This window comes from Citrus clementina, unplaced genomic scaffold (assembly GCF_000493195.1).
Source record: "Citrus clementina cultivar Clemenules unplaced genomic scaffold, Citrus_clementina_v1.0 scaffold_3, whole genome shotgun sequence".
Taxonomy (NCBI): domain Eukaryota; kingdom Viridiplantae; phylum Streptophyta; class Magnoliopsida; order Sapindales; family Rutaceae; genus Citrus; species Citrus x clementina.
Window position 1 is genome coordinate 35,414,501 of NW_006262339.1, and position 24,350 is coordinate 35,438,850.

The 24,350-nt window shown below is 34.0% G+C and overlaps 1 protein-coding gene, 2 long non-coding RNA genes and 1 pseudogene across 3 annotated transcripts; 1 reads left to right on the forward strand and 3 right to left on the reverse strand.

Annotated features, from left to right (window-relative positions):
* The first annotated feature begins 9,338 nt into the window (after positions 1 to 9,338).
* Positions 9,339 to 10,197, forward strand: LOC112100046. The gene is made up of 3 exons (XR_002906303.1): positions 9,339 to 9,427; positions 9,593 to 9,664; positions 10,172 to 10,197. It is a non-coding gene; the product is annotated as an uncharacterized LOC112100046 (long non-coding RNA).
* A 613-nt stretch (positions 10,198 to 10,810) lies between these two features.
* LOC112100045 lies at positions 10,811 to 12,807 on the reverse strand. Its single transcript, XR_002906302.1, has 3 exons — positions 12,309 to 12,807; positions 11,918 to 11,961; positions 10,811 to 11,262 (listed from the first exon to the last, which is right to left on the reverse strand). It is a non-coding gene; the product is annotated as an uncharacterized LOC112100045 (long non-coding RNA).
* Positions 12,808 to 17,526: 4,719 nt separating this feature from the next.
* LOC112099917 lies at positions 17,527 to 23,902 on the reverse strand (annotated as a pseudogene).
* LOC112100142 lies at positions 22,018 to 23,733 on the reverse strand. Its single transcript, XM_024188549.1, has 4 exons — positions 23,488 to 23,733; positions 22,921 to 23,002; positions 22,253 to 22,438; positions 22,018 to 22,170 (listed from the first exon to the last, which is right to left on the reverse strand). Exons 1-4 carry the CDS (start codon positions 23,511 to 23,513, stop codon positions 22,018 to 22,020), a joined length of 447 nt encoding a protein of 148 aa, XP_024044317.1. The 5' UTR covers positions 23,514 to 23,733.
* Positions 23,903 to 24,350: the final 448 nt, after the last annotated feature.

The following is a 24,350-nucleotide window of genomic DNA, read 5'->3' on the forward strand; positions in this document are numbered from 1 at the left end:
TTTTTAAAAGAGCACAAAGGGGCATTAGGATGGACCATAGTAGACATAAAAGGTATAAACCCAGTAGACTGCATGCATTACATTCACCTTGATGAAAATGCTAAATCTACTAGGGAGATGCAACGTCGGTTAAATCCTAACATGAAAGAAGTTGTTAGAACTGAAGTACTTAAGCTATTAGATGCAGGTATCATTTACCCAATTTCTGATAGTTCATGGGTCAGTCCTGTGCAAGTTGTCCCCAAAAAGTCAGGAGTCACAGTAGTTACCAATGCTGATAATGAATTGATACCAACTAGAGTAACTACAGGATGGCGTGTATGCATTGATTATAGAAAGTTGAATTCTGTCACACGTAAAGACCATTTTCCTTTACCATTTATTGATCAAATGCTTGATATATTAGCAGGCCATGAATTTTATTGCTTTCTAGATGGCTACTCAGGATATAATCAGATTCCCATAGCACCAAATGATCAGGAGAAAACTACTTTCACTTGCCCTTTTGGCACATTTGCATATAGGAGAATGCCATTTGGATTATGTAATACACCTGCTACATTTCAACGATGCATGTTGAGCATTTTTTCTGATATGGTTGAACGATTCCTTGAAGTCTTTATGGATGACTTTTCTGTCTTTGGTGATTCGTTTGATCAATGTTTACATTATCTAACACTAGTTCTGCAGAGATGTATCGAAAAGAACTTGGTCTTAAATTGGGAGAAATGTCATTTTATGGTAAAACAAGGTATTGTTCTCGGTCACATCATTTCGAGCAAAGGTATTGAGGTTGACAAAGCCAAGGTGGATCTCATTTCTAATCTTCCTCCACCCAAAACAGTCAGAGAAGTAAGATCTTTCCTTGGGCATGCTGGTTTTTATAGACGTTTTATTAAAGATTTTAGTAAAGTTTCTAAACCCTTATGCAATTTACTTGCTAAGGATGTACCTTTTGTCTTTAATGATTCATATCTTGTGGCATTTGAAAAACTAAAGCAATTGTTGACATCATCACCCATCATTCAGCCCCCAAATTGGAGCTTACCATTTGAGCTCATGTGTGATGCATCTGATTATGCAGTAGGAGCAGTATTAGGACAAAGAGTTGATCGAATTCCCCATGTTATTTACTATGCTAGTATGACATTGAATGATGCACAGTTGAACTATTCAACTACTAAAAAAGAAATGCTAGCAGTAGTGTTTGCATTAGAGAAATTCTGATCTTATCTCATTGGTTGTAAAATAATTATATTCACAGATCATGCTGCTCTTAAATATCTTCTCACAAAGAAAGATGTAAAAGCTAGACTAATTTGTTGGGTGTTACTTTTGCAGGAATTTAACTTGGAATTCAAAGATAAGAAAGGAACAAAAAATGTTGTGGTGGATCATCTCTTTCGTCTCCATTTTGACACAATTACAGAATCATTACCATTAAATAAGTCATTTCCAGATGAACAATTAATGAGTGTAGAAGTATTACCTTGGTATGCTGATATAGTTAATTATCTTGTTACAGGTAAACTTCCAGAGCATTGGACCAAGCAAGACAAGGCTAAATTTTTTGCAGAGATAAAGAATTTTTTTGGGATGACCCGTATTTGTTCAAGTATTGTGCAGATCAAATTGTTAGACGATGTGTCCCAGAAAGTGAAATTTAAAATATCCTTTTCATTCTGCCATGAACAAGCTTGTGGAGGCCATTTCAGTAATAAGAAAACAGCAACTAAAATTTTACAATGTGGTTTTTATTGGCCAACTATATTTCGAGATGCTTACACTTTCTGTTTTTCATGTGATAGGTGTCAACGAATTGGGAGTATTACATGAAGGAACATGATGCCACTAAATCCAATTTTAGTGGTTGAGATTTTTAACGTATGGGGTATCGACTTCATGGGACCCTTTCCCTCTTCTTTTGGCCATCAATACATATTGGTTGCTGTTGACTATGTATCAAAATGGGTAAAAGCAATTGCATGTCGAACCAATGATCACAAGGTGGTAATAGGATTTTTGAAAAGCAATATTGTTTCGCGCTTTGGATTCCCTCGAGCAATAATCAGTGATGGTGGTGCCCACTTTTGTAACAAAGCATTCAAAGCTCTTTTGACAAAGTATTCAATCACACACAAAGTGGTGACCCCGTATCATCCGCAAACCAGTGGCCAAGTTGAGATCTCTAATCGAGAAATAAAGCACATATTAGAAAAGACGGTGAGGCCAGACAGGAAAGATTGGTCATTAAAACTTGATTATGCATTATAGGCATATAGAACGGCTTTCAAGACCCCGATTGGGATGTCACCCTACAGGCTAGTGTATGGAAAAGCTTGCCACCTACCTGTGAAACTCGAGCATCGTGCATATTGGGCCATTAAGAAATTCAATTTTGACATGCAGCAAGCCAGCTCAGAAAGAAGATTACAACTGGCAGAATTTGAAGAAATTCGCAATGACGCATACGAAAATGCCAAGATTTACAAGCAACGGATGAAAGTCTTCCATGACAAGCAAATTATGAGAAAATCGTTCACTCCATGTCAGAAAGTGCTTTTATTCAATTCTCGCTTGTACCTATTCCCAGGTAAGTTACGCTCTCGATGGTCTGGTCCCTTTATTGTTCATACTGTTTTTCCACATGGGGTAATGGAAATTAAGGATCCAAAGAACGGTGTCACGTTTAAAGTTAATGGTCAAAGATTAAAGCCATATCTAGAGTACCAACCACATGGAGAAGACACGGAAATAAATTTGAGTGACCCACTAGATTTGAATTGATTTTTTTTCTTTTCTTTTCGTTGATTTGATTTTTCTTTCTTTCTTTATATTATTCTTCTGCTAATTGAAATTATTTTTGCATAAGTGTGTTTGTTTAACTATTAAGTTTTCTCTTATCATTTTTAATCATGAGTCTCATACTTAGACCATTTCTCCTGAACATTCTTAAACCACTTCAACGTGTCAAAACGCATCTTAAAAAGCAGATTCAATTTTGTAAAACACATCGTATTTAGGCTTTGCAATCACTAGAGTTAGTAGCCTATGTTGAGGGTTTAGAAAGCCAACTCAGAGACATTGAGAGAAGTGTTTACGACATCCAGTTGGAGCTTGAGGTAAATTCAATAAGAGGAAGATTTTAATTTTCTTTGATTGTTTTAATTTGTTTTTCTGCTTGTGTGCTTTAGTTTGTTACCCCGGTAAAGTGGCGGATAACGGTACTTCGTGACAATCAAGTCAGTTACTTCAGTTTCCCATAATAAATGATATTCTGAGGCAAAAGTATGGACAGAAACGAGATTCTAGTAAAGCTTCACAAGCGATTCCCTTCACTTCCTCAGAATGCCCTCCTTACGATATATAAAGCTCGGTCCGAACGCATGCGATTACTCATGAGGAATAACATACCTGCTGACATCCGTTGGTTAATCGAGGCTAAAGTACGATCGGCAGGTGAGTTACCTCCAAAATTTATTGCATACATGCCTGGTTGTGGTAAAGGAAATTATGTAAGAAAACGACGAGCTCGAAGAATTTCTGTTGCTTGTCATAAATGTGCCAGAATGAGTTGCAATAAAAACCCATGTTCTTTAGGAATGGTGTCTGATAACAGGGAAGATAAGATTCAATTCATTAGGGATGGCTTGAATAAGGAGTCATTTGATGATATCCTTTTGTCTCTTGAAACGCATCCCAATGGATATGTGCAAGGAGCGATTCTCCAGTTATGGCCATTATTCCAGAAAGAGCATGCACGATATAGTCTCGGGAATCTGACTATAAACGACCCTGTTTGCCAGTTTATAAGAAAACTGGATGGGAAGCCTATCATCGACCCATAGAGGGCGTTCAAGCCGTTTCTGGATGTAAAACCAGAGGAAGATGTGAGCCACAGTCGCAACTACCTGTAAATATCCTTTTACTTTACTGTTATTTTATTTCACTATTGTTTTATTGTTTGCATTATTGTCTTTAATAATTTTATTACTGTTTGCTTTTTCTTTTTTTACGGTTTTCTTTTTGACTCACGAGCCATTACTTTACGCGTTATTTGACACTAACACGCCACCTCATACACAGCTGTGACCCACTGTCACCGAGATTCTTAAATGTGATTTCCTTTTTGTCAAGCACTCACAAATTGTTTTTGAGAAGTATCACAATGGCAGCTACTCCCAATAGACAATTCAAGAACATTTGTGTACTTTCTGAATTTACCTATGGCAAACATAAAGAGTTCGTGGAGGCAGCCATAGATCTTGGTCAAAGCATAGCAGTGAGAAAATTACACTTGGTGTATGGAGGAGGTAACCGAGAGTTATCAAAAATGGTCTCAGAAGCAGCTTTTATCAGAGGAAGTCAAGTGTTAGGCATCATCCCAAGAGTCCTAAAACCATTGGGCAGTTTGTCTGACTCATCAACTGGAGAAGAGTTAGTTGTCTCAGGTATGCAAGAACGAATAACTGAAATGCTTAATCATGCTAATGCTTTTATTTTCCTTCCAGGAGATCTTACAATACTAGAGACACTTATCACACTAGCTTCTTGGACCCATCTGCACATCCACCAGAAACTCATCGGTTTGTTAAATGTCAATAACTTTTATGATCGCTTTATCGCATTTCTTAACCATGCAATAAAAAACTACTTCATTCCTTCCCATGCGAAAAAAACTCTTTATTTGTGCTCACACTGCTAATGAGCTACTTGATCTGTTATAAGCTTATAGACCGGAGCCAAACCCCTGGACCTTTGTGTTGGAGCGACCAAATAATGATGGTAACAGTAGCAACAGTAAGAAGTACAAATTAGATTTAACTCTCCGCCAGTAAATATTTTCTTCTGTGTTGCACCACCCAGGTGATGTCTTCTAAACTCTACTTCTTTCCTTTAAAACATTGAGGACAATGTTTCGTTCTGATTGGGGGGAGGGAATAGTCGACAATGTGAAATCTTAGTTAAGTTTTTACTAATTTTTTGTTGTAGAAACTAACTGTTGCTAACTTTTTGTGTTGAAGATGGCTGAATATGGAGTGTAGTTACTCTAGAAACGCATCTTCATTGTTTAAAAAATAAAAAATAAAATATAAAATATAAAAAAATTTCTTTTTCTTTATTAAGTTTTGATGTTCATTTTTCTTCTTCTTTCTATTTTCTCCTCTATAAATATTCATTTTTCAACTTTTGAGTCGAAGATGGCTGAATATGGAGTGTAATGCCTCTAGAAACGCATCTTTTTTAAAAAAAATTATTTTCTTTTTCTATCATTTTAAGTGTAACTTTTCTAATTAGTTTTTGTGCATCATTTTCACATTTCTGCATGCATATTTTCCTTTCATGTTTAGAATAGGTTGGGGGGTAGAATGTTGTTTAAATAAAAAAATTGTGTGATTTGTTTTAACATTGGATGACATGATGAATTTCAAATTTTAGTATTTGTATTATCTTTGGTCTTAAGTGATGTTACGCCATGTTTGCTACTTTACATGTTGATTTCGGAGACAAATATGAGTTGCTTGAAGGAATGAACATGTCATAATAAGTACCAAGTGAGTTTTTGAGCCTATCATTTTCTTGGAGAGTAACCCTTTTGCCCATTCTTTATATAGCTTAGCAGTTTATTATTTTATACACGATCTCTAGATCCTTTTTTAGTTAACCCTTAAAACAAAAAAAATTGTAAAAATAAAAAAAAGAAAGAAAAAAAATGTGTGTTGCTACATTTGGAGGTCCATCTAACTAGTAGATATGGAAGATTATTTAGAGCCTTAAAAGACGATGGAAAGGCCATCTTTGTCCCGTTTGAGCCTTTCTAGTCATCCCTTTTGTGAAATATCCATAGTTAACCATTTTGAGCCTTTTTTAAAAAAAAAAAACCTTTTAGTGGTTAAACTTATCTTGACCCACTCCGATTTGGAGTATTACCCAATGTCTTATAAGTTCCATCACCTATTTATGTTTGAGAAAAATGTAAATAAGTATTTTTTTTCAATGAAGTTATGCCAAATAAAAAAAAAGAAGAAAAAAAAACAACAAAACAAAAATTGTTGTTTCAAAAGAAATAAAAATAAAAATAAAAATAATAGGTGAAATCCACCTTGCAACTTAAAAAAAAATAATAATTCCTCTGCATTTTTCTCAAACATACACTTTGTTTTCCTTATTTCCCTTCTTTGTTAACCATGTCCCTAACCTACGTTACGTCCTAATAAAAGTCCTTCTTGATTTTAGGGAACTATAGTCCGAAGTAGAAGCTAGTTATATGGGCTAAAAAGATGGAGTGATGCATAATAAAAAAAAGAGAAAAAAAAAGATAAATAAAGTGGGTTGACTAGCATTTTTATTTGACTTGAGATCGTATTATTTCTAAGCTGAGGGCATATTTCTTTCATCTTGGTGAGAGCATATGATATCACTCCTTTATTATTTTCTCTCTCAATTACCATTCATTGGAGTGACTATTTTTATTGGTTTTAATTTCTTTGTGAGAGTGTCATTACTTCTGGTGAGATTTTGGGGTTTGACATGTCATTCTTGAAAGTAGCTATAACAAAGTCTACTGGGCTGATTCATGTAGATGGTTGATGTGGGTCTAATGTTGCTTTAGACTTGAGATAATGCTTATACTTTTATTTGATTGCTATCATTAATCTGATTGAATAAACACGAGTATTTCTAAATAAATAAATAAATCATTTTGAATTTGAATTTTATTTTCGCTTTATTTGCTAGGGACTAACAATAAGCTGGTTGGGGGATGTGTTGAGTATTAGAAATTGTATATTTATAAAGGAGAAAATCGTCATTTTGCATTTCAAATCTTACTAACAACCTTTACTTTTACGTATTTAAGCTTCTTGTAATTTAATTATGTGTGTTTGATTTTAATTAAGTATTTTGTATATTTTAGGGGTATCATAGTCATTTCACAATAAAGGAGAGATCAAACGGCAAAACAGACATTATTTTTGAACTCAGGACGGTCGAAAACCTTAGGAGGAGCATAAAAGGAAAAATGATACTGTTCATATATACGGTACTATTCACATGTACGGATACTGTCAACGTTACTGTTCACGACACTGTTCACATAGACGAATCGATGACGTGGCATTGACCGATGGTGTGGCATTGACTGATGAGGTGTCACGATCCTGTTGGACTAAAATTCTTATGTACTGTTAGGGACGTGGCGAGATTTTAGCTACAAATTTTATTTGTGAATGCAGTGAAATAGCTGGGAATAATTTGTCTGGTCCGATCTCCAGATTCATTGCAAAATGGGTCAACCTCTATTGGGTGTAAGCCTATTCATTTTATCCTTTTATGTGTCAACTGAAACTTGGTACTCTCTGTGTAAACAGCCTGTTTTCTTGAATTTAATAATTTGCTACATAAAACTGTTAACGAAACTCTGGCATATACTCCGTAAGTACACCATGCTAAGTAAAAGTAGAAATATAGGCTGGGTAGAATGGATATCCTTCCTTAATTTTAGAAATGTAAGTTTTATCACAATAAATTTGATCTAGAATAGTCATAGTATATAAGTTTCTTATTGCATTATGCATATCGCGCGCATCATATAAATGTAAAACAATTTGCATGATGTGAGAAAGCATACAAAAAGAATGAATTCTCTCACACCCGCGAGCTTATTAATGATATTGCTTTTCTCTGCTTTAATCTCACAGAAATCTGATGGGAAATAACTTCCAAGGGGAGCTGCCACCAGAAATTTTTAATTTGTCACGCCTTCAGTATTTGTAAGAACAATTAATAATAATTCAAACTCTGCTACACACACACAGTCCTTCTCTAGTGCAGGTGCCTTTTTTTTTTCCCTTTTTTTGCGAATAAGATTCTAAGTCGTGCAGTTTAAGAAAGTTAGTTTTTAATGCTATTAAAGCGCACGGTTTAAAAGTGTGTCCGTATTTAAAAAAAAAAAGTGAGAGCGCCCTTGTGTGCGTATATATGTATATGTATGTATATGGAGAAAATTTTCAATGATAGTAAGCTATATGGAGTAGTATATAGTATTAACGTTCTTACTTTAATAAAGTACAAAAAACCTCATCAGATAACAACTATATATATATATATATATATACATATATATAAATATAATTCTATAATTCAAAATTTTAAAATGCAAAAATGTTCAGAAAAACGCATAAATCTTGTGATTTAAACTTTTTAAGTTTTAAACCTTTAAAACTCCGCGGTTTTAAAGTTTTCTAAATGTTTCCCATTCTTTATGATTTCGGACTACAAAATTATATATATATATAGTGCTGTTCCAATCCGGGATCCCGGATTGGAACAATGTTCGGGAGGGAGGCTGGTGGCCTTTGGATTCAAATCCAAAGGCCACCTGTGGCTGCACATGGTGGAGCCCACCATGTGCAGCCAAACCAAAAAAATTAAAAGAAGAAATTTGGGGTCGTTGGACTTGAATCCAACGACCACAAATTTCTTCCCGGATGGTGTGTATGTATGTATGTATGTATGTAGTGTGGCCCTCCTCACTTTATTAAAATGAGGAAAAACACTAAAATATAAAAAAAAAAACATATTTAAATGTATTGAAAACTATGTTTTTTTCTTGTCTATTAGTGTTATCGTTGTTTTTGTTAGGAAATTGATGAGTGAAGAAGGGGCACAACTAAAATGAAATTTGAAGAAAAATAAAGAACAAGCACAAAGAGGACACCAAAAAATTACGTGGTTCGGCTTTTAGCTTACGCCAACGGACGAAGAAAGAAGGAAAACATTTTACTAATAAAAAGAAATTACAAGTATTGTGATATTTTAACTCACTATCCAAAAATCTAATACACCTGAACTCTCAAATCACTAATCACTTAAGAGTTTGTAAAAACTTTTAAAATACTCTCACTTTCTCTCTAAAGAATAAGAAATAAAACTGCAAAATTGAATGCACTAAACCGATGGGGAACTCCCCCTTTTATAGCCAAAATTGGCTATTAAAATAATAAATTTTTTTCTTGGGCGGCACTCTTTCTTCTTCTTCCATCTTCTTTTTTCTTCTATTTCTTCATTCCAAATTTGATGCTGCCAAATTCTTCTTCAAACAAAGTTGTTGCTGACCATCTAGATGGCCACTTTATACCATCTAGATGGCCACTTTGTTTGACAGTTTTGTTAAAATAAATGAGAGTCAGCTTTGTGGAACTCTGTTTACAATATTAAAAATGACCCTTTTCATGATTTACGATATTTTGTCATAGACTTTATCAAGTCCATGACTCCCGGATTGGAATTTTTTTTTTTATAAACAGTCAAATTTCTAATTTTGCAATTAACTTGGCTGCGTTGTTTATTCCAGGTTTGTCAGTGACCTACAAACGAAGGGCTTTTCTTTCCCAAAGTCAGCTAATTTGAGTAGTGTATTATACCTGTAAGCGGTGTATTCCAATTCCATGCACATAATTATTTTATGCGTTAATTATATATTTATCTGTTTTTATTAATTAATTAGTACCTGATCTGCATTTTAAATTTATTAATTATTTAATTAATTAAATCTTTTTTGGAAATTAAATAAATCATAATAATTCTGCAGGACATTGAGAAATTGCAGCATTACTGGTTCAATCCCACGATACATTGCCAATTGGAATCAGTTACGCTACCTGTAAGTTTATTTTTCGTTTATTTCGTATTAGTTTGGTAATATGAGGTCAGACGTCCTTTAAACTTGTATTATCTATTAACCTTGTCATAATGTCGTAAAGTAAATTACTAAACTAGTATATATATTAGATTTTTGTATATATTACCTCAATTTTTATGATATATTAAAAAGGGTTATTTCTGGAATACTTCTAGAAATGCACATCTGTCGTCGGAAATAGTCATTTCTGAAAGAAGATTAATAAAATTTAGTGATTTTGTTACTTTTGCCATCTAATCTAACATTTCCTAGTTTTATATATAAAATAAATTGCTTATTTTGGGCTGGCAAAGGATCTTTATATAACCCAGCTTATTTTCATGGACCTCTCATGGCAGCTATTTCTGTAACTCCCAAGTATGGTACAAAGTTGCAATCATTGCATACGTGATAGCTCTTCAACTTTGTTAATTATCATCTCCCGATATGCCTTTCGTTGCATGCTATCAATCACTATTTAATTTTCAGATTTCGAAGTCAACCGATCAGGACGACTATCTAAAATAGGGATAGTAGGAATTGTCCTTGCGGCTGTGCTATCTTTGATTCTTTTCCCGGCTCTCATGTGGAGATTAGGATGGATAGGAGACAGAGAATTGCGTGGTACGTACGGGGATCATTTACATATGTTGGAAAAAATTTTCAATTCGAAATTAAATCCCAGGATGGATTTATGACCTCGTAAATCGATTTTTACAATGTTTTAAACTAATTTACGATATCGTAAATCTATCTCAAACTTTAGTACTAGATCTTAAGCCTGATATGATAAGCACTATTTATATAGTGCTATATATATAGAAGTTATCAGGTGAGGGATTTGGCGCTATAATAAAGTGCGAGATGAATTTTTACAATACTGCAAGTTTAGTAGAGTGCAGGACGGACTTTTGAAGTCCGTTTGTAACATTTTGAAAATTTATCTCGTATTTTAATTGACTGCATAATCCCACATTAGAAGCCGACTTTATGCTATACATGCTATATAGTACTTTATGCTATATTGCTATAGAATAACTCTTATAGAAGATATCAAGAAAAAAAAAAAAAATATATATATATATATATATATATATATATATATATATAAATAATTGATCTGTTTCCTTTCTCATTTCTTCATGAAATACACAGTGACAACGGTCAACCTACGAGGCAAGTCTTATACCCTTAAACAAGTGAAAGTCGCTACCCGAAATTTCAGCCCCAGGAATGCAATTGGCAGGGGGCGTTTTGGGACAGTATACAAGGTTGAACATTAGTTGCCCTATCTCTCTCTGTGTGTGAAAAGTTTTCTAATCCTGAAATAAAATTTGGGAGTAGTTGTAACGACCCGCCCCGACCTCCACAGGGCGAATCTTACTGATAGATGCTTACAAATCAAATAATAATAAATAATAATAATAATCTTTTTACATTCCATAAAAATTATATCTTTGAAAATACAAATATAAAACGCAAACTGCAGCGGAAGAATTTAAAATTCATGCCAAACCATCTAATTCCTCCATTCAAGTCCTTCTCGACGCTCATCACGAATCAATCCTGATTTACAAAAACTGAATCACAATAAACTATAATGAGTACGAAACTCAATAAGTAAACCAGTTTTGCATATACCAAAATACATACATACTTATATATAGTGCACATGAATGACGGGCCATGGTATTCGAAAACATCGTAAAACAAATCATTGAAATCTCATTCTGTCTTTCTCAAACTTTCACATTCTCTTTCAAACCACTTACTTGAGCTACTTTCATTCGATTACCGCTTAGTAGGACACTCTCTTAACTTTCATAACTTTCATAACTTTCATACTCTTGGGCTTCTCGCCAATGCGTCATTCGCCCACTTATCTCATAACTATATAAACATCTAGAGTATCCTCCACTAAACCAGTAACAAATTCAAGCATCCAAGCTAAAACTGTAAAACAATCTTTCTTTCTTCAAATTCCATTTGGCTAAAATCCACTTTCTCATTTTATAGAAAACATAATACATTTTCGTGCTCATGCCAATGAAATATTCACACATACGTATGTCTATGTCCATAAACACCATAACAACATATCATATCAACATATCACATAAACACATGGGTAGAGCATATAAATCAATATCCGGACATATATAAAAATAGACTTTTCAAACATGTCAAACATATATATTGTTTATTGTGATTCGTTTAGAAATCTAGTTTACTTACCTCCTGGTATCCTCGAATAACAAATGGACATCGATATCATCAGCCTAAAAATAAATAAAAATGCTCTCATAAGAATAAAATTAAACCATAATCATAAACTCCAATATTCTCAAATTCCTCAATATAATCATATTCCATACTTAACCTCAAATAATCTTAATTTAAATCATGAATCATCAAAATACTCATAATTCTTGAAATTACGAAATTACCCCCAAATATCAAAATTACCAAAATGCCCTTGAATTCAATATTACCAAAATACTCTCATATCCAAATTACCAAATTAACCTCAAAATCATAAATTACCAATTTTATCCTCAATTTCAGCAATTACTAAAATACCCACAAAATCTGAAATTACAAAATTGCCCTTAGACTGTGAAATTACCGAAATACCCTTGCCGGTCAACGGTCACCGGAATTCATCCGACGGCGACGGGAAGCTCAGAACTGAAAGTTCAAGCCACGCTGAGTCCAATGGTGGCGGTAGTGACCTCCCACGCGCGGTGATGGCTCCGGATCGAGCTCCCGAAGTCGTGAAACCGTCAATGGCCGATCAACGGCAAAATGACGTCCCCAGCGTCAGTGGTTAGTCGGAAATGGCAGAGGGAAAGGTAAGGAACAAAACCCAAGTGATGGCTTCACCGGAAACCGGCCAAATCACGGCGAATCGAGGCGGCGATTCCGCGGAACTTCAAAGCTTCGATCGGTGGTTTTCCGATCGATTTCCGGCGGCAAGGACGGCATGAATACGTTGCTCATCTCTCAAGCTTCAAATCGGTACCAACCTTGCCCGGAACGGTGGCCGAAAATGGGAGAACTGTCCGGGTCGCGCTCGCGGGTCGGCTTGGATCCGGTTCGGTTTCTCCTCTCTCTCTCTTCTCTTCTCTCTTTCCTTTCTCTCTCTCTCAATTTATATGGGTGGTCAACAGGGTCAAAAATCGGGTGTGGGGTATTACAGTAGTTGACAATGGTGTATGTGTATTTTTACAATGTTATAAAAATATGTTCACAGTATTGTCAATTCATATTTTATGTATATAGAGGAGATATTTTCAATCTGGGAATCCTGGAATTTTTGAAGTGAAGGATTCTGTAAACCATGAAAAGGGTATTGTGTAGAGCTTTATAAAATTTGAGATTCTCGAACTGAAAGCTGACTCTAGTTGTTGTCTTTTTACCGTATCCAAAAGAAATTCAGTCTCCTGGTTTGCTTCATACTTGGCATTTGTCTGCCCACTAATTATTTCAAGCAGAACAATTCCAAAACTGAAAACATCAACTTTTTCTGTTATTGCTTTCCGCATTGCGTACTCTGGTGCCATGTAAACTCTGCATGCAACCATAATTAATTAATTAATGATATTGCTTGTGCAAGATGGCATGCATTTTGTGCTTGCTCAATTTAATTTGCTACTTACACTGTCCCTTTTTCTTGGATAAACTTGTATGGATTTTCTTCGTCATAAAGCTTTGCCAATCCCAAGTCAGACACCTTAGCGTTCAGATTCCCATCAAGCAGAATATTGCTAGGCTTAATATTTCTGTGAACGATTTTACGACTCAGATTATCTTCGTGTAGATACTTTAGACCCTTTGCTATTCCATGGCAGATACCGACTCTGGTTTGCCAATCAAGTCGCGTGGAAGAATTGGCATCTGCAAAAATTTAACTATTAATTATTATTATTATTATTTTTTTTTTAAAGTAATTTTAACCTGTTACCTAAGCTAATACTTAATTTTCCAATCGGGAATTGAGTGAAAACAATTTTTAAAAAAAATAGTGAAAACGTTAGCTTACAAAAATGTAAATTCATCCCGACTTTAAAGTTCAGGATTCCTCGATTAGAAGATGACACTAAACTGAAAAATTAATAGAAATAAAATGATGATGAAAATATATATAAATTGGTTTACCAAACAAGGCTCGTTCAAGTGATCCTTTTTCCATGTACTCGTAGATGAGCAAGTTGAGGTCTTTTTTAGAGTAGCCATCCAAAAATTCGACAATATTTTCATGTTTCAGTGTTGTGAGGGCATAAACTTCAGTTCCTATTTGATCAATCACTTGCTTTGATTGAGCAGAAAGCATCTTCACAGCTACAGTCTGATCTGGCAATTCAGCCTGTAATGCATGCTTGCAACGTGCAAGCAGATTTATATACCATATTTCTAACAAGGAAAATCAACCATATATCTAACAAGGAAAATCAATTCATATACATATATGCATACATATATATATATATATATATATAGAGTACTAATATGGTCTAGGATCCTAAACTTATTAAAGCCTAGGAAAACCATTAAGCCATACAATTTCATGGTGTAATGTACCAATCCAGGATCTTGAATTTGTTAAAGTCTGAAAAAGCTATTGAACAATATGATTTAATAGTGGCATTATACTATTAAACTATATGTGTTAATAGCTTTCCTAAACTTTAATAAAATTAGGATTGTGGTGTGTGTATATATATATATAGAGAGAGAGAGAGTGTGTGTGTGTGTGTGTGTGAGTTAGAGAAACTTTCCAATAAGGAATCCCTTATTTTGTTAAAGTAATGGATAAATTAAGAGACCAAAAAAACACATTGTCCAACGTAGTGTATTTGGTCCGTATCTGTATTTTTTATCTTTTAGATGATCTCTTGTTTAATTTGCTAACGATGTCGCATGGCATGGGATATATGGATTAATTAATAAATAAATAATGTACACTGTGCAGGCCATTGTGTTGCATTCAAAGGGAAGGCTTTCTGAATTGGTCGACAAGCAAATGCCAAATGAGCATGTAGTGATGAAGCAAGCCAAAATAATCTTGGAGTTGGCAATGAGATGCGTGGATCAGTCACCTACTCTCAGGCCAACTATGTCTGAAGTTTTGAGCGTATCTCTAATTAGATGAAGCAACTGCTCAGGATTCTATGGACTGGATCCTTATTGAACTCTGGACTGGAATGTCTTGGTGAAGGTTAAGCCTATATACTACGACTATGCATATGTATGTACACCGGGCATTATCTTATGTTGACGGTGCACTGCTGCTTCCAAATATATATGGATTGCTATAATGCTGTAAACTTTTAACAGCACTAACAATGTAATAAATGTATACCATTAGATTTAATTACTCTAATGCAATATTTGTGTTAAAGTAAAAGATAGCTTAATTAATAATTGTTTTAAACGGTTAAGAAAGTGTGGTCATTTTTGTAAAATTTTTATAACCACTCTTATAATTTGAAACAATTGCACTTGAATAATATTTTTATTTAAAAATCACTTTTCAATCATATTTTTTAAATAACTTGCAATTATAAGATTTATATATGGTCTAATTCTAATAAACAACACAACTAAATATGTACATTTAAATGAATATCATAATTTTTTGAAAATAATGTTTCAAAATTTATTACCAATGAGCATGTAAGATATGATATCTAATAGATTATCTAACACAAATTGTATAAATAACTTGCAATTATAAGATTTATATATGGTGTAACTCTAATAAACAACACAACTAAATAGGTACATTTAAATGGATATCATAAATTGCATAAATAAACTTTTAAGTGAGATTGATTGTATTTTATATATATTAGGACCTTTGTATAACTGAACTGAAACATATATTACCTTTGAAACCCATTTCTCACATATGCCAAGCTCAACCCAGGACACGTAGGCTCGACTTGGGTTGGGTTTTCCTACTATCCCTATTGCCAAGTGATGTACTATATGGAAAATCCCCACATGAAATGATTTTTGATGTACCACCAGAATTATCTTGCTTAAGAGTTTTTGCTTGCTTGTGTTTTGATAAGAATTTATAGATTAAAAATAAATTTGACCAACATGTAAAAGGGATATCATATTACAACCCATGTATTATATGCAAATTCTATTCAGTTCCAAGTACGCATTTGATTATTGTGTTTTACTTTAATGAATATAAATTAGGGTTGGGCTATTTAAACCCACCATAGTACATTATACACCCACTTTTCCATAAAAAAAATAATTACGAAATGTCCACGAGTTAAATTACTATTATATCTTAATGAAATTAGCCTATCCTCTCCGACATCTATCTATGAATCCAATTAACTTAAATTGATTTTTTCTACAAAAAGAGTAGCAGAGAGCAATGTTTTAATTTCGTTTCATTTTCTTTTCACCTATACTCTTTCGAGTACACTTTTATAGCTATATTTTCTTTTAATGTGTGACATTGTTGGTTAGCAAACTTCTACCTCTTGGATTCAATCCCCTTTCAACTCAAATATGTTTCTCAACTAGAGATATATTTATTTTTAAAATCAATTAAGGAGCAAAGAGAAAATAAAATCTGAATTTTTTTTGGCTTTTCTTACATTTATGATGCAATCATGCAATGAGTTCCATTAAACTAATTAGAAAATGTGTTCGATTGAATTCATTACATGTTATGAATCTTGACAAGGATTAGGCAATAAATTAAAAATAAAAGTCATATAATCAATCATCAAGAAAACAAACCATGCGAGATGGGTAAGCCATTGATATTTTAATTTATTGTTGTGTATGATTCAAATATACTTTCATAGCCTTAACGTACTTTCCCAATAGGTGATTCTGTATTTCTAAGGATAAAACATTTGAAAGTAATTTAGTAAAGGTATATTCGCAATGAGGTGGGTTTATAAAGTAAAAATTTCATATGTAAGAGAGGTTTATTGAGAGAATGTGTTGAAAGAGTATTTTAATGGGTTCTAATAGCCTTATCCTATATATTAATATCACTAAGGGATTTTACCAATGACCAATCAAAGATGTATTAGTGGAATTAATTAGCAAGTGCTTCGTTTTATATTCATAAGACCTGTGACTTGTGTATTATTACTACATTGTATGTTGAAAACAGAAGAGGACTAAATTGCTCAATATTAAAATTATTTGGACAATAGAAGAATTTGTTAAACTGAAGGACTTTATCTTCACTCGTCTTTCTCTCTACTAATTCTTCACTCTTTACTTGATGCCTATAACAAAGAGCTTTAAGGATATTTGTAGTAACTTAAAACTAATATAAACCACACAAATATCAAATTACAAAAATTTAATAACCTCATTTTACAAATATCACCAAATATTCAAGAACATTCTAGATTTAGATATTTTTATTTCTATTAGATATTTTTTAAATTAGAGTCATCTCTCATTTTCTACACAATTCTTGAAACTTCCATGGATTAAACTTTGAAATTGGGCTTGGCTAAGTATAATTGGATTAGATCATGACCCAACACCAACTTTCATCTTTTGATCCATATTTAGCTGTTGCTGGAACTCTTGAAACTTTTCGATACTAAGACTTTTTGTAAACAAATCTGCAACTTGATCATCCATCTTGATGTATAACATTTCAACTTCATCTTACAAGACCTTTTCCCTGATGAAGTGATAGTGCACCTCCACAAGCTTAGTTCTCCGTTAAGCTGATAGTCGATTGGTTATCACAAAACAATGATACTGCGTAATCTACTGGTTGGTGTAGCTCCTTCATCAACTGCGTCAGCTAAGTGCTTTCTTGAACTGTCATCACTGCTACTCTATACTCCACTTATGTGGTGATAATGATATAGTTGGTTGTCTTTTACTACACTAAGAAACTGTTCCAGACCCAATTTTAAAAACATATTCAGTAGTTGATCTTCTTGTATCATGATCTCCGGCGTAGTCAGCATCATAATAGCAAGTCAGCTTGTAACTTTCACTTCTTGTAACTTTCACTTTCTTTTACAATATACCAAAGTTGATTGTATTTTTCACATATTTTAGTATTTGTCAAACCATTTCCAAATAAAGCTTCTTTGGATTTTGCATGTATAAGCTTATTACACCTATTGCATATGAAATGTCTGATCGAGTCAACGTTAAGTAGATTAAACTTTTTATGAATTGTTGATACATCGTTTCATCTTGTAAATATTTGCCTTCATGTGTGCAAAATTTTACATTGACTTCCATTATAGTTGAGATTGGCTTGCATTCTAACATTCCAAACTTCTTCAACAAGTTTTTGGCATATTTTTGTTGGCAAAACAATATCCCCTCTTCTATTCGATCAACCTCCATACTAGAAAAGTGCTTAAGCTAGCCAAGTTTTTTCATCTAGAAATGAACTGATTAGTTCTCCCTTTGCTCGCCGAATCTCTTCTCCAGCGTCACCAGAAATAATCAAATCATCCCCGTACCCCAGTATAGTTGTTAACTTTCCTTCACTAGCTTTGACGAACAAGCTAGAGTCTACATGTGCTATTGCCACTCTAAGTTAGAAATTCGACAATCTTACCATACTATGCCCTTGGTACAACCGTATAATGCATTTCTTAGCTTGCATACATACTTCGGATGAGCTTGATTCTCAAACCCTCTTAGTTAGTTCATGTAGATCTCTCGATCCAATTCTGTGTAGGAAGACATTTTTTACATCTATCTGTCATAATTTCCTTTCTTTGCTGGCTGCGAGTACATGTAGAACTCTTGATGTTGTGAGCTTTACCATCAGACTAAATGTTTTATCATAGTCTAGCCCGTATTGTTGTGAGAATCCTCAAGCTACCAACCGAACTTTGTGTCTTTCAACTGAACCATCTGGGCAATTTTTAATCTTGCACACCCATTTGCAAGATATTTTATATCATTTAGTTTCGGACCAGATCCCAAGTTTGATTATGCTTCAATAAGGTGATTTCTTCCTTTATCGCCTTCATCCAATGAGAATTCTCTGCTACTTATTCAAATGTCTCGGGTTCTTTTACTTTTTTCTTCTTCTGCAACTACTACATTAATGTACCTAAGATTTACCTTTCTCATTCTTTTGGATCTTTTAAGTTAAAATTTAGAAGTTCTTGGTTCTATTTTATTTGGTTCTTCATCTACAATAGAGCTCTGGTGAACACTTGTCTTTCAAGGACTTTGCGCCTTATCATGCTCAATATTATCATCCCTTCGATTATCAAAATCTTCAAATTCTTCTTCACTCGGGTGAATTTCAATAATTCGTTCCTTTATTTGGTCTTCAATTTCTTTTGAATCTAGTATCTCTTCTTTTTCTAAAGACTATCATGAAGATGCTTCGTCAAACACCACATTTCGTTTTGTGTAGCACCGTCCACTAGTAGGATCACAACACCTCCATTCTTTCCTCCGACATTCATACTCGACAAAGATACAATGATCGACTTCTTGTCAAATTTGCTTCGTAAATGGCTTGGTACTAAGACATAGCACACAAAGGTAAAGGCTTTACATTCCACAGCTTCTCATAAGGTGATGCGAACCCTAGTTTTGGTTAAGGAAGCTTGTTGATCACATGAGCTATCGTCTTTATAGCTTTGGCCCAAAAACTTCCTGGTACATTTTTCGCATGTATCATATTCCGATAGATCTCCCTTAGATGCTGCTTTTTCATTCTGCTACTCTATTCTATTGTGGTATATTGGCACAAGTGAACTAATGGCATATCTTATAATCTCAAAGATACTGGGAGAACTCATGTGATGTTTACTCTCATCCACTGTCTATTCACAAGTAGTAAAGCTTCTTTCTTACTTCTCCTTTGACTATGTTTTTGAATTCCTTAAACTTTGAAAAAATATCAGATTTTTTTTTTTATAAAGAGGACCCAAACATATATGGAGAAGTCATCGATAAATGTGATCATGTATCGCATGCCGCTAATAGAAGATTGCTTGACATGCCCAAACATGTCATAATGTACCAACTGTAATAGTTTTTTTGATCTGAACTTTGACTCCTCATATGGGAGTTGGTGAGCCTTGTCGTATTGACACCTTGCACACACCGTGTGTATTCTCACATCAAGTTGAGGCAGACATCTAAGCATTGACTTCGGACGTTATCCAGCATGAATTTATTATAATGAAGTGTTTGAATAAAACCATTTTTTGCTGTCCCAGGCCATGCCAAAGGATAATTGATACAATACATCTAAAATGGAGAAAGGAAGGAAAAAAAAAACGGATGACCAAAGTAATTTGGCGAATTACATTAAAAAGGAAAAACAGTTTTGGAGCTCCAAAGATGCGGACTCTGTTATGGATTTCCTCTACCGGTTGGAAGTTTTCCAACAATGACTAGAGTATGTCATTATATTTGTCGTGCAAGATTACTAAAACCAGAAGAATCTGCTAAATCTATCCTTTTGTCACATGATCAACAAATATGTAGGAAACATAGATCAATGTTTTTTTGTTAGGCAGGAAGCCAACAACTAAAACTACAAATGTTACTGACAAATAGCTAAGAATCATAAGGTGATCGAGGAGGAAACGATCTTCAAAATCACAATCAAATAGGAAAAATGAATAAACAGCCCACACTAGGACAATAGCACTTCTTTTACAGGAAAGATGATGTGTTTAAAACAGCTAAAGCCTGATAAGCAGCAGCAATGAAATGAGCTCAAACTACATTTAAGCAATCTATTAGAAAGCTCAACCTATTCCCAAAAAATTAGACTCAGATCTTGGTCTCATATGTCTATATTATGCAAATCAGTACAGAGGAAAAGCGGAAATGAAAAAAATAACTATTTGAAGCTCATGTTTTATTTAACTTTCTTTTGATCTTTAATCAAATGGCACATATACAATGCAGCAAATGGGTATTTAGTTTCATTCCCCCAACAGCAGTGAACCGAAAAATACCACACATTTGATTTAATAGATGAAGTTCTCTTCATATCAACATATCCAAAAATTAAAAATCACCTCTTTGCAATTTTCTTGATGTGCAGCCAAAAGCTCATTATATTTCAATTGCAAATCTTACATTTCAGCTTGCAGCTTCTCATATTCAGAGACACTAGGAGCTCCTAATTCCTGTTGAAAAAACCTGCCCACCAAAATAAATAAACAAAATAGAAAAACCCAATTTTTCAGCCAATTAAATGATCCCATTTGAAAGAAGAAAAGAATTACATGAACTTACTCAAGAGCAGAAGAAGGCTTGTCATTTTGCTCATATAATGCAACAAGAACTGGAAGCAACAACAACAACAACAAAATGAAACAGAAATTAAAATTCAGTTGAAATAAAAATAAAAATAAAAAAAGAAAACGAAAAAAGAGAAGATGAAAGAGAGGAATGGAAACCTTTGGTGAGAGCATCAAGAACGCCACTAGAATCTAAGTACTTCCTGAAAGCTTCCTTTTTGGCTTCTTTTTCCGGCAAAAAGATTAAGTGGGGGGTTGAAGATTTCAGCAGATATGGTGATTATCATAAAGTGGATCAGCTGCATTATGCATACATTAGTGTTACCTCTTTGTATTGCATCATCATCTGCTCTCTAATCTTCTTCTTGTGCACTTCTTGTTGCTGATGGTATCACTGATTCTGTTCAGACAATGAAAAATCAAAAAGAAAAGAAAAGAGGAAAAATCACAGAAAATTAGAAGGGTTAATTTCATTGCACCCCTTAATTGTTAATTTAATTTTAATTAACCCCAAATGAAACTCTGCACAACGGACCTACTCTATTCTAGCCTAAAGTTTTAAACCCAACCCAACCCACTAAACTAACACGTGACTTAAAGAGAAAGCAATCAACAAAAATAATAAAAATAAGGTTCTTTAGCACGTTGCACACATGATCTGCTGAGTGACCCTGTTGAAAATGTTATTTGGTTTATTCACTGTTTAAATACTATTCATAAAGTACGATAAAATTGTGTCTCCTGTGCAATTGTGCTCACTATATAATTAGCGAAATCGTTCATTGAATCATTTGTAAATAACCCGACCCTACCCACTAAACTCAATAAAAAGAAAACAACAATTAAAATATTTAAAAGATGGGTTCATTTTCGTTGTCTGGTTTTGACTCTTCAACGCATTACACGCGTTATACTAAATGATACTATCCACGATGTTACTTGTTTAGCCTACGGTTTTAAACATATGAAATCATTCATATGGTGTCATAAAATTATGCGTCACATGTAATTAGGGTGCGATTGAGATTGAAGTGCCGTAACTTTTATTTAAGCTACAGCTGTTGTGGAAAAAAATTGTAATTATGAAACAAAAGTTAGTAATAACCATGTGGAAATCAACAATAAAGGAAACATTATTATGAAACCATAGTTCACCAAGGAATCAATATGTTCAATTTTTTCCAACTTGTCCTGAAAAGCATTCCACTTACGTGTAAAAGGGCACTGTTTATCCTGCAATTGTGTTCCTCTTGTTAATACAATTGTACATGACAAAGGTAAATCATTGGCTTTTAAAGGGAACATGCAAAGTCACCTCAATTTTTGTGTCACTGGTTTGATCCTGGACATTTGAATTTATCAATTGTCTTCTCTCATCATGCTTGACTGATTGTTGCAAAGGCATTTTTGTTTCAGAGGTTTTCCTTGAACGAGTGGTTCTGTAGGCAGAGTCAGTATGTACTGTTTCCATGACTGAGCCAAAGAAGTTTGTCACAGGTACCTATACAGAGAAAGAGAGAAACAAGGGCAAATTCTTAGTCAAAACTCAGAAGTTATTTCAACCCCAACAAAAATTTTGAATAAAAAGGTAGCATCAGCTTCAATACTAATCAACAAATGTAAAGCATACAGGTGATTCACCTCAAAAAGTGATCATAGTTTGCTTCGAAATTAGTAATATTTATTATGACAGTGGTAAACCATCCTCAATTATCCATAATTAAGTTTAACATAGACCAAAGGCCCATTCACATCATTCAGCCAAGCAACCACTAAGCTGAAGAGGTTTAACGAAACAACATCTATGTATAATTAAAAATAAGCATAAGATGTACGCAGCTTGTGCATTGAAAAATGAGCATAAACTTCACCTAAACAGCCGTAAAGAATAAAAAAAAAAAAAAAAAGATCAGAGTGAACCAGTTAGAATGGAAATGTAGAATAGAAATAAAAGGATCGGAGAAAAGCCCAGAACTTCCATACCTCCTCCAATTTTCTTTGGTATAGATCTGTTCGGTAATATGTAGTTGACATCAACAGAGTTGGATTGTAAGAAGTGAAAAGACTGCAAAACAACCATGAAAACAGATAATGCTGAAGCTGACCTTGAAGAAATATGGAAATTCACAGATGTGCCATAGACAGGGATGGGCAAAATCCCGGGCCAGCTCTGGGTCTTAGGCTCCATTCGGTACTGCTGTATTGTGGGTGTGCTTCCAAAGCAAAGCTACCAAAGTGTTTAGTAAAACACTTTCAGCTTCATTTTGGAAGCTAAGCTAATTCTACCCATAGTTGTTCTATGAAAAATTATTACCCTCACTAACTTCCTTTTAACAAACTTCAAAGCTTTGATTACCAAACACTCATTTAGTTTCACTAGATAGCTAGTGCTCCCATTTCACAGAAGTCGCGGCTTCAAAGCCTCAACACCACAATCCCATAAGAAGCCTTACTGGTGGGTTATAAAACTTATATTGGTATACAAGCTTATGTGTCAGAGACTCTAAGACTCTACTCTTATAACAAGCACAAAGTCCTACTTTCGTGTACCTGCTCAATGACGCATTGTCATACATATTCAGCTTTTCAAAAAAAGCAAGGGTATAAAATGTGAAACGATCCACGACAGATACTCCAACCTGAAGTTAATAAGAGATGTTCATATGTAATAACCGCAATTGTAGAAGCAAAATAAAAGATTGAAACTTCAAAAGCAAGGTATCCTAGGTCTTATATGTTTAAAGGATTGGTAAACAAGAAAATTCTATCAGCTTAACACTTACTTCAGAGCATCAAGAACGCCACTAGAATCTAAGTACTTCCTGAAAGCTTCCTTTTTGGCTTCTTTTTCCGGCAAAAAGATTAAGTGGGGGGTTGAAGATTTCAGCAGATATGGTGATTATCATCAAGTGGATCAGCTGCATTATGCATACATTAGTGTTACCTCTTTGTATCGCATCATCATCTGCTCTCTAATCTTCTTCCTGTGCTCTTCTTGTTGCTGATGGTATCACTGATTCTGTTCAGACAATGAAAAATAAAAAAGAAGAGAAAAAGAGAGGAAAAATCACAGAAAATTAGATGGGTTAATTTCATTGCACACCTTAATTGTTAATTTAATTTTAATTAACCCCAAATGAAACTCTCCACAATGTACATGCTCTATTCTAGCCTAAAGCTTTAAACCAAACCCAACCCAACCCACCCAACCCACTAAACTCAAATGTGACTTAAAGAGAAAGCAATCAATAAAAATAATAAAAATAACAAGTTCATTCTTTATGTGTTAACTGATTTTTTTTTAGCATGTTGCACACATAATATGCTGAGTGACCCTGTTGAAAATGTTATTTGGTTTATTCACTGTTTGAGTATTATTCATAAAGTACTATAAAATTGTGTTTCGTGTGTAA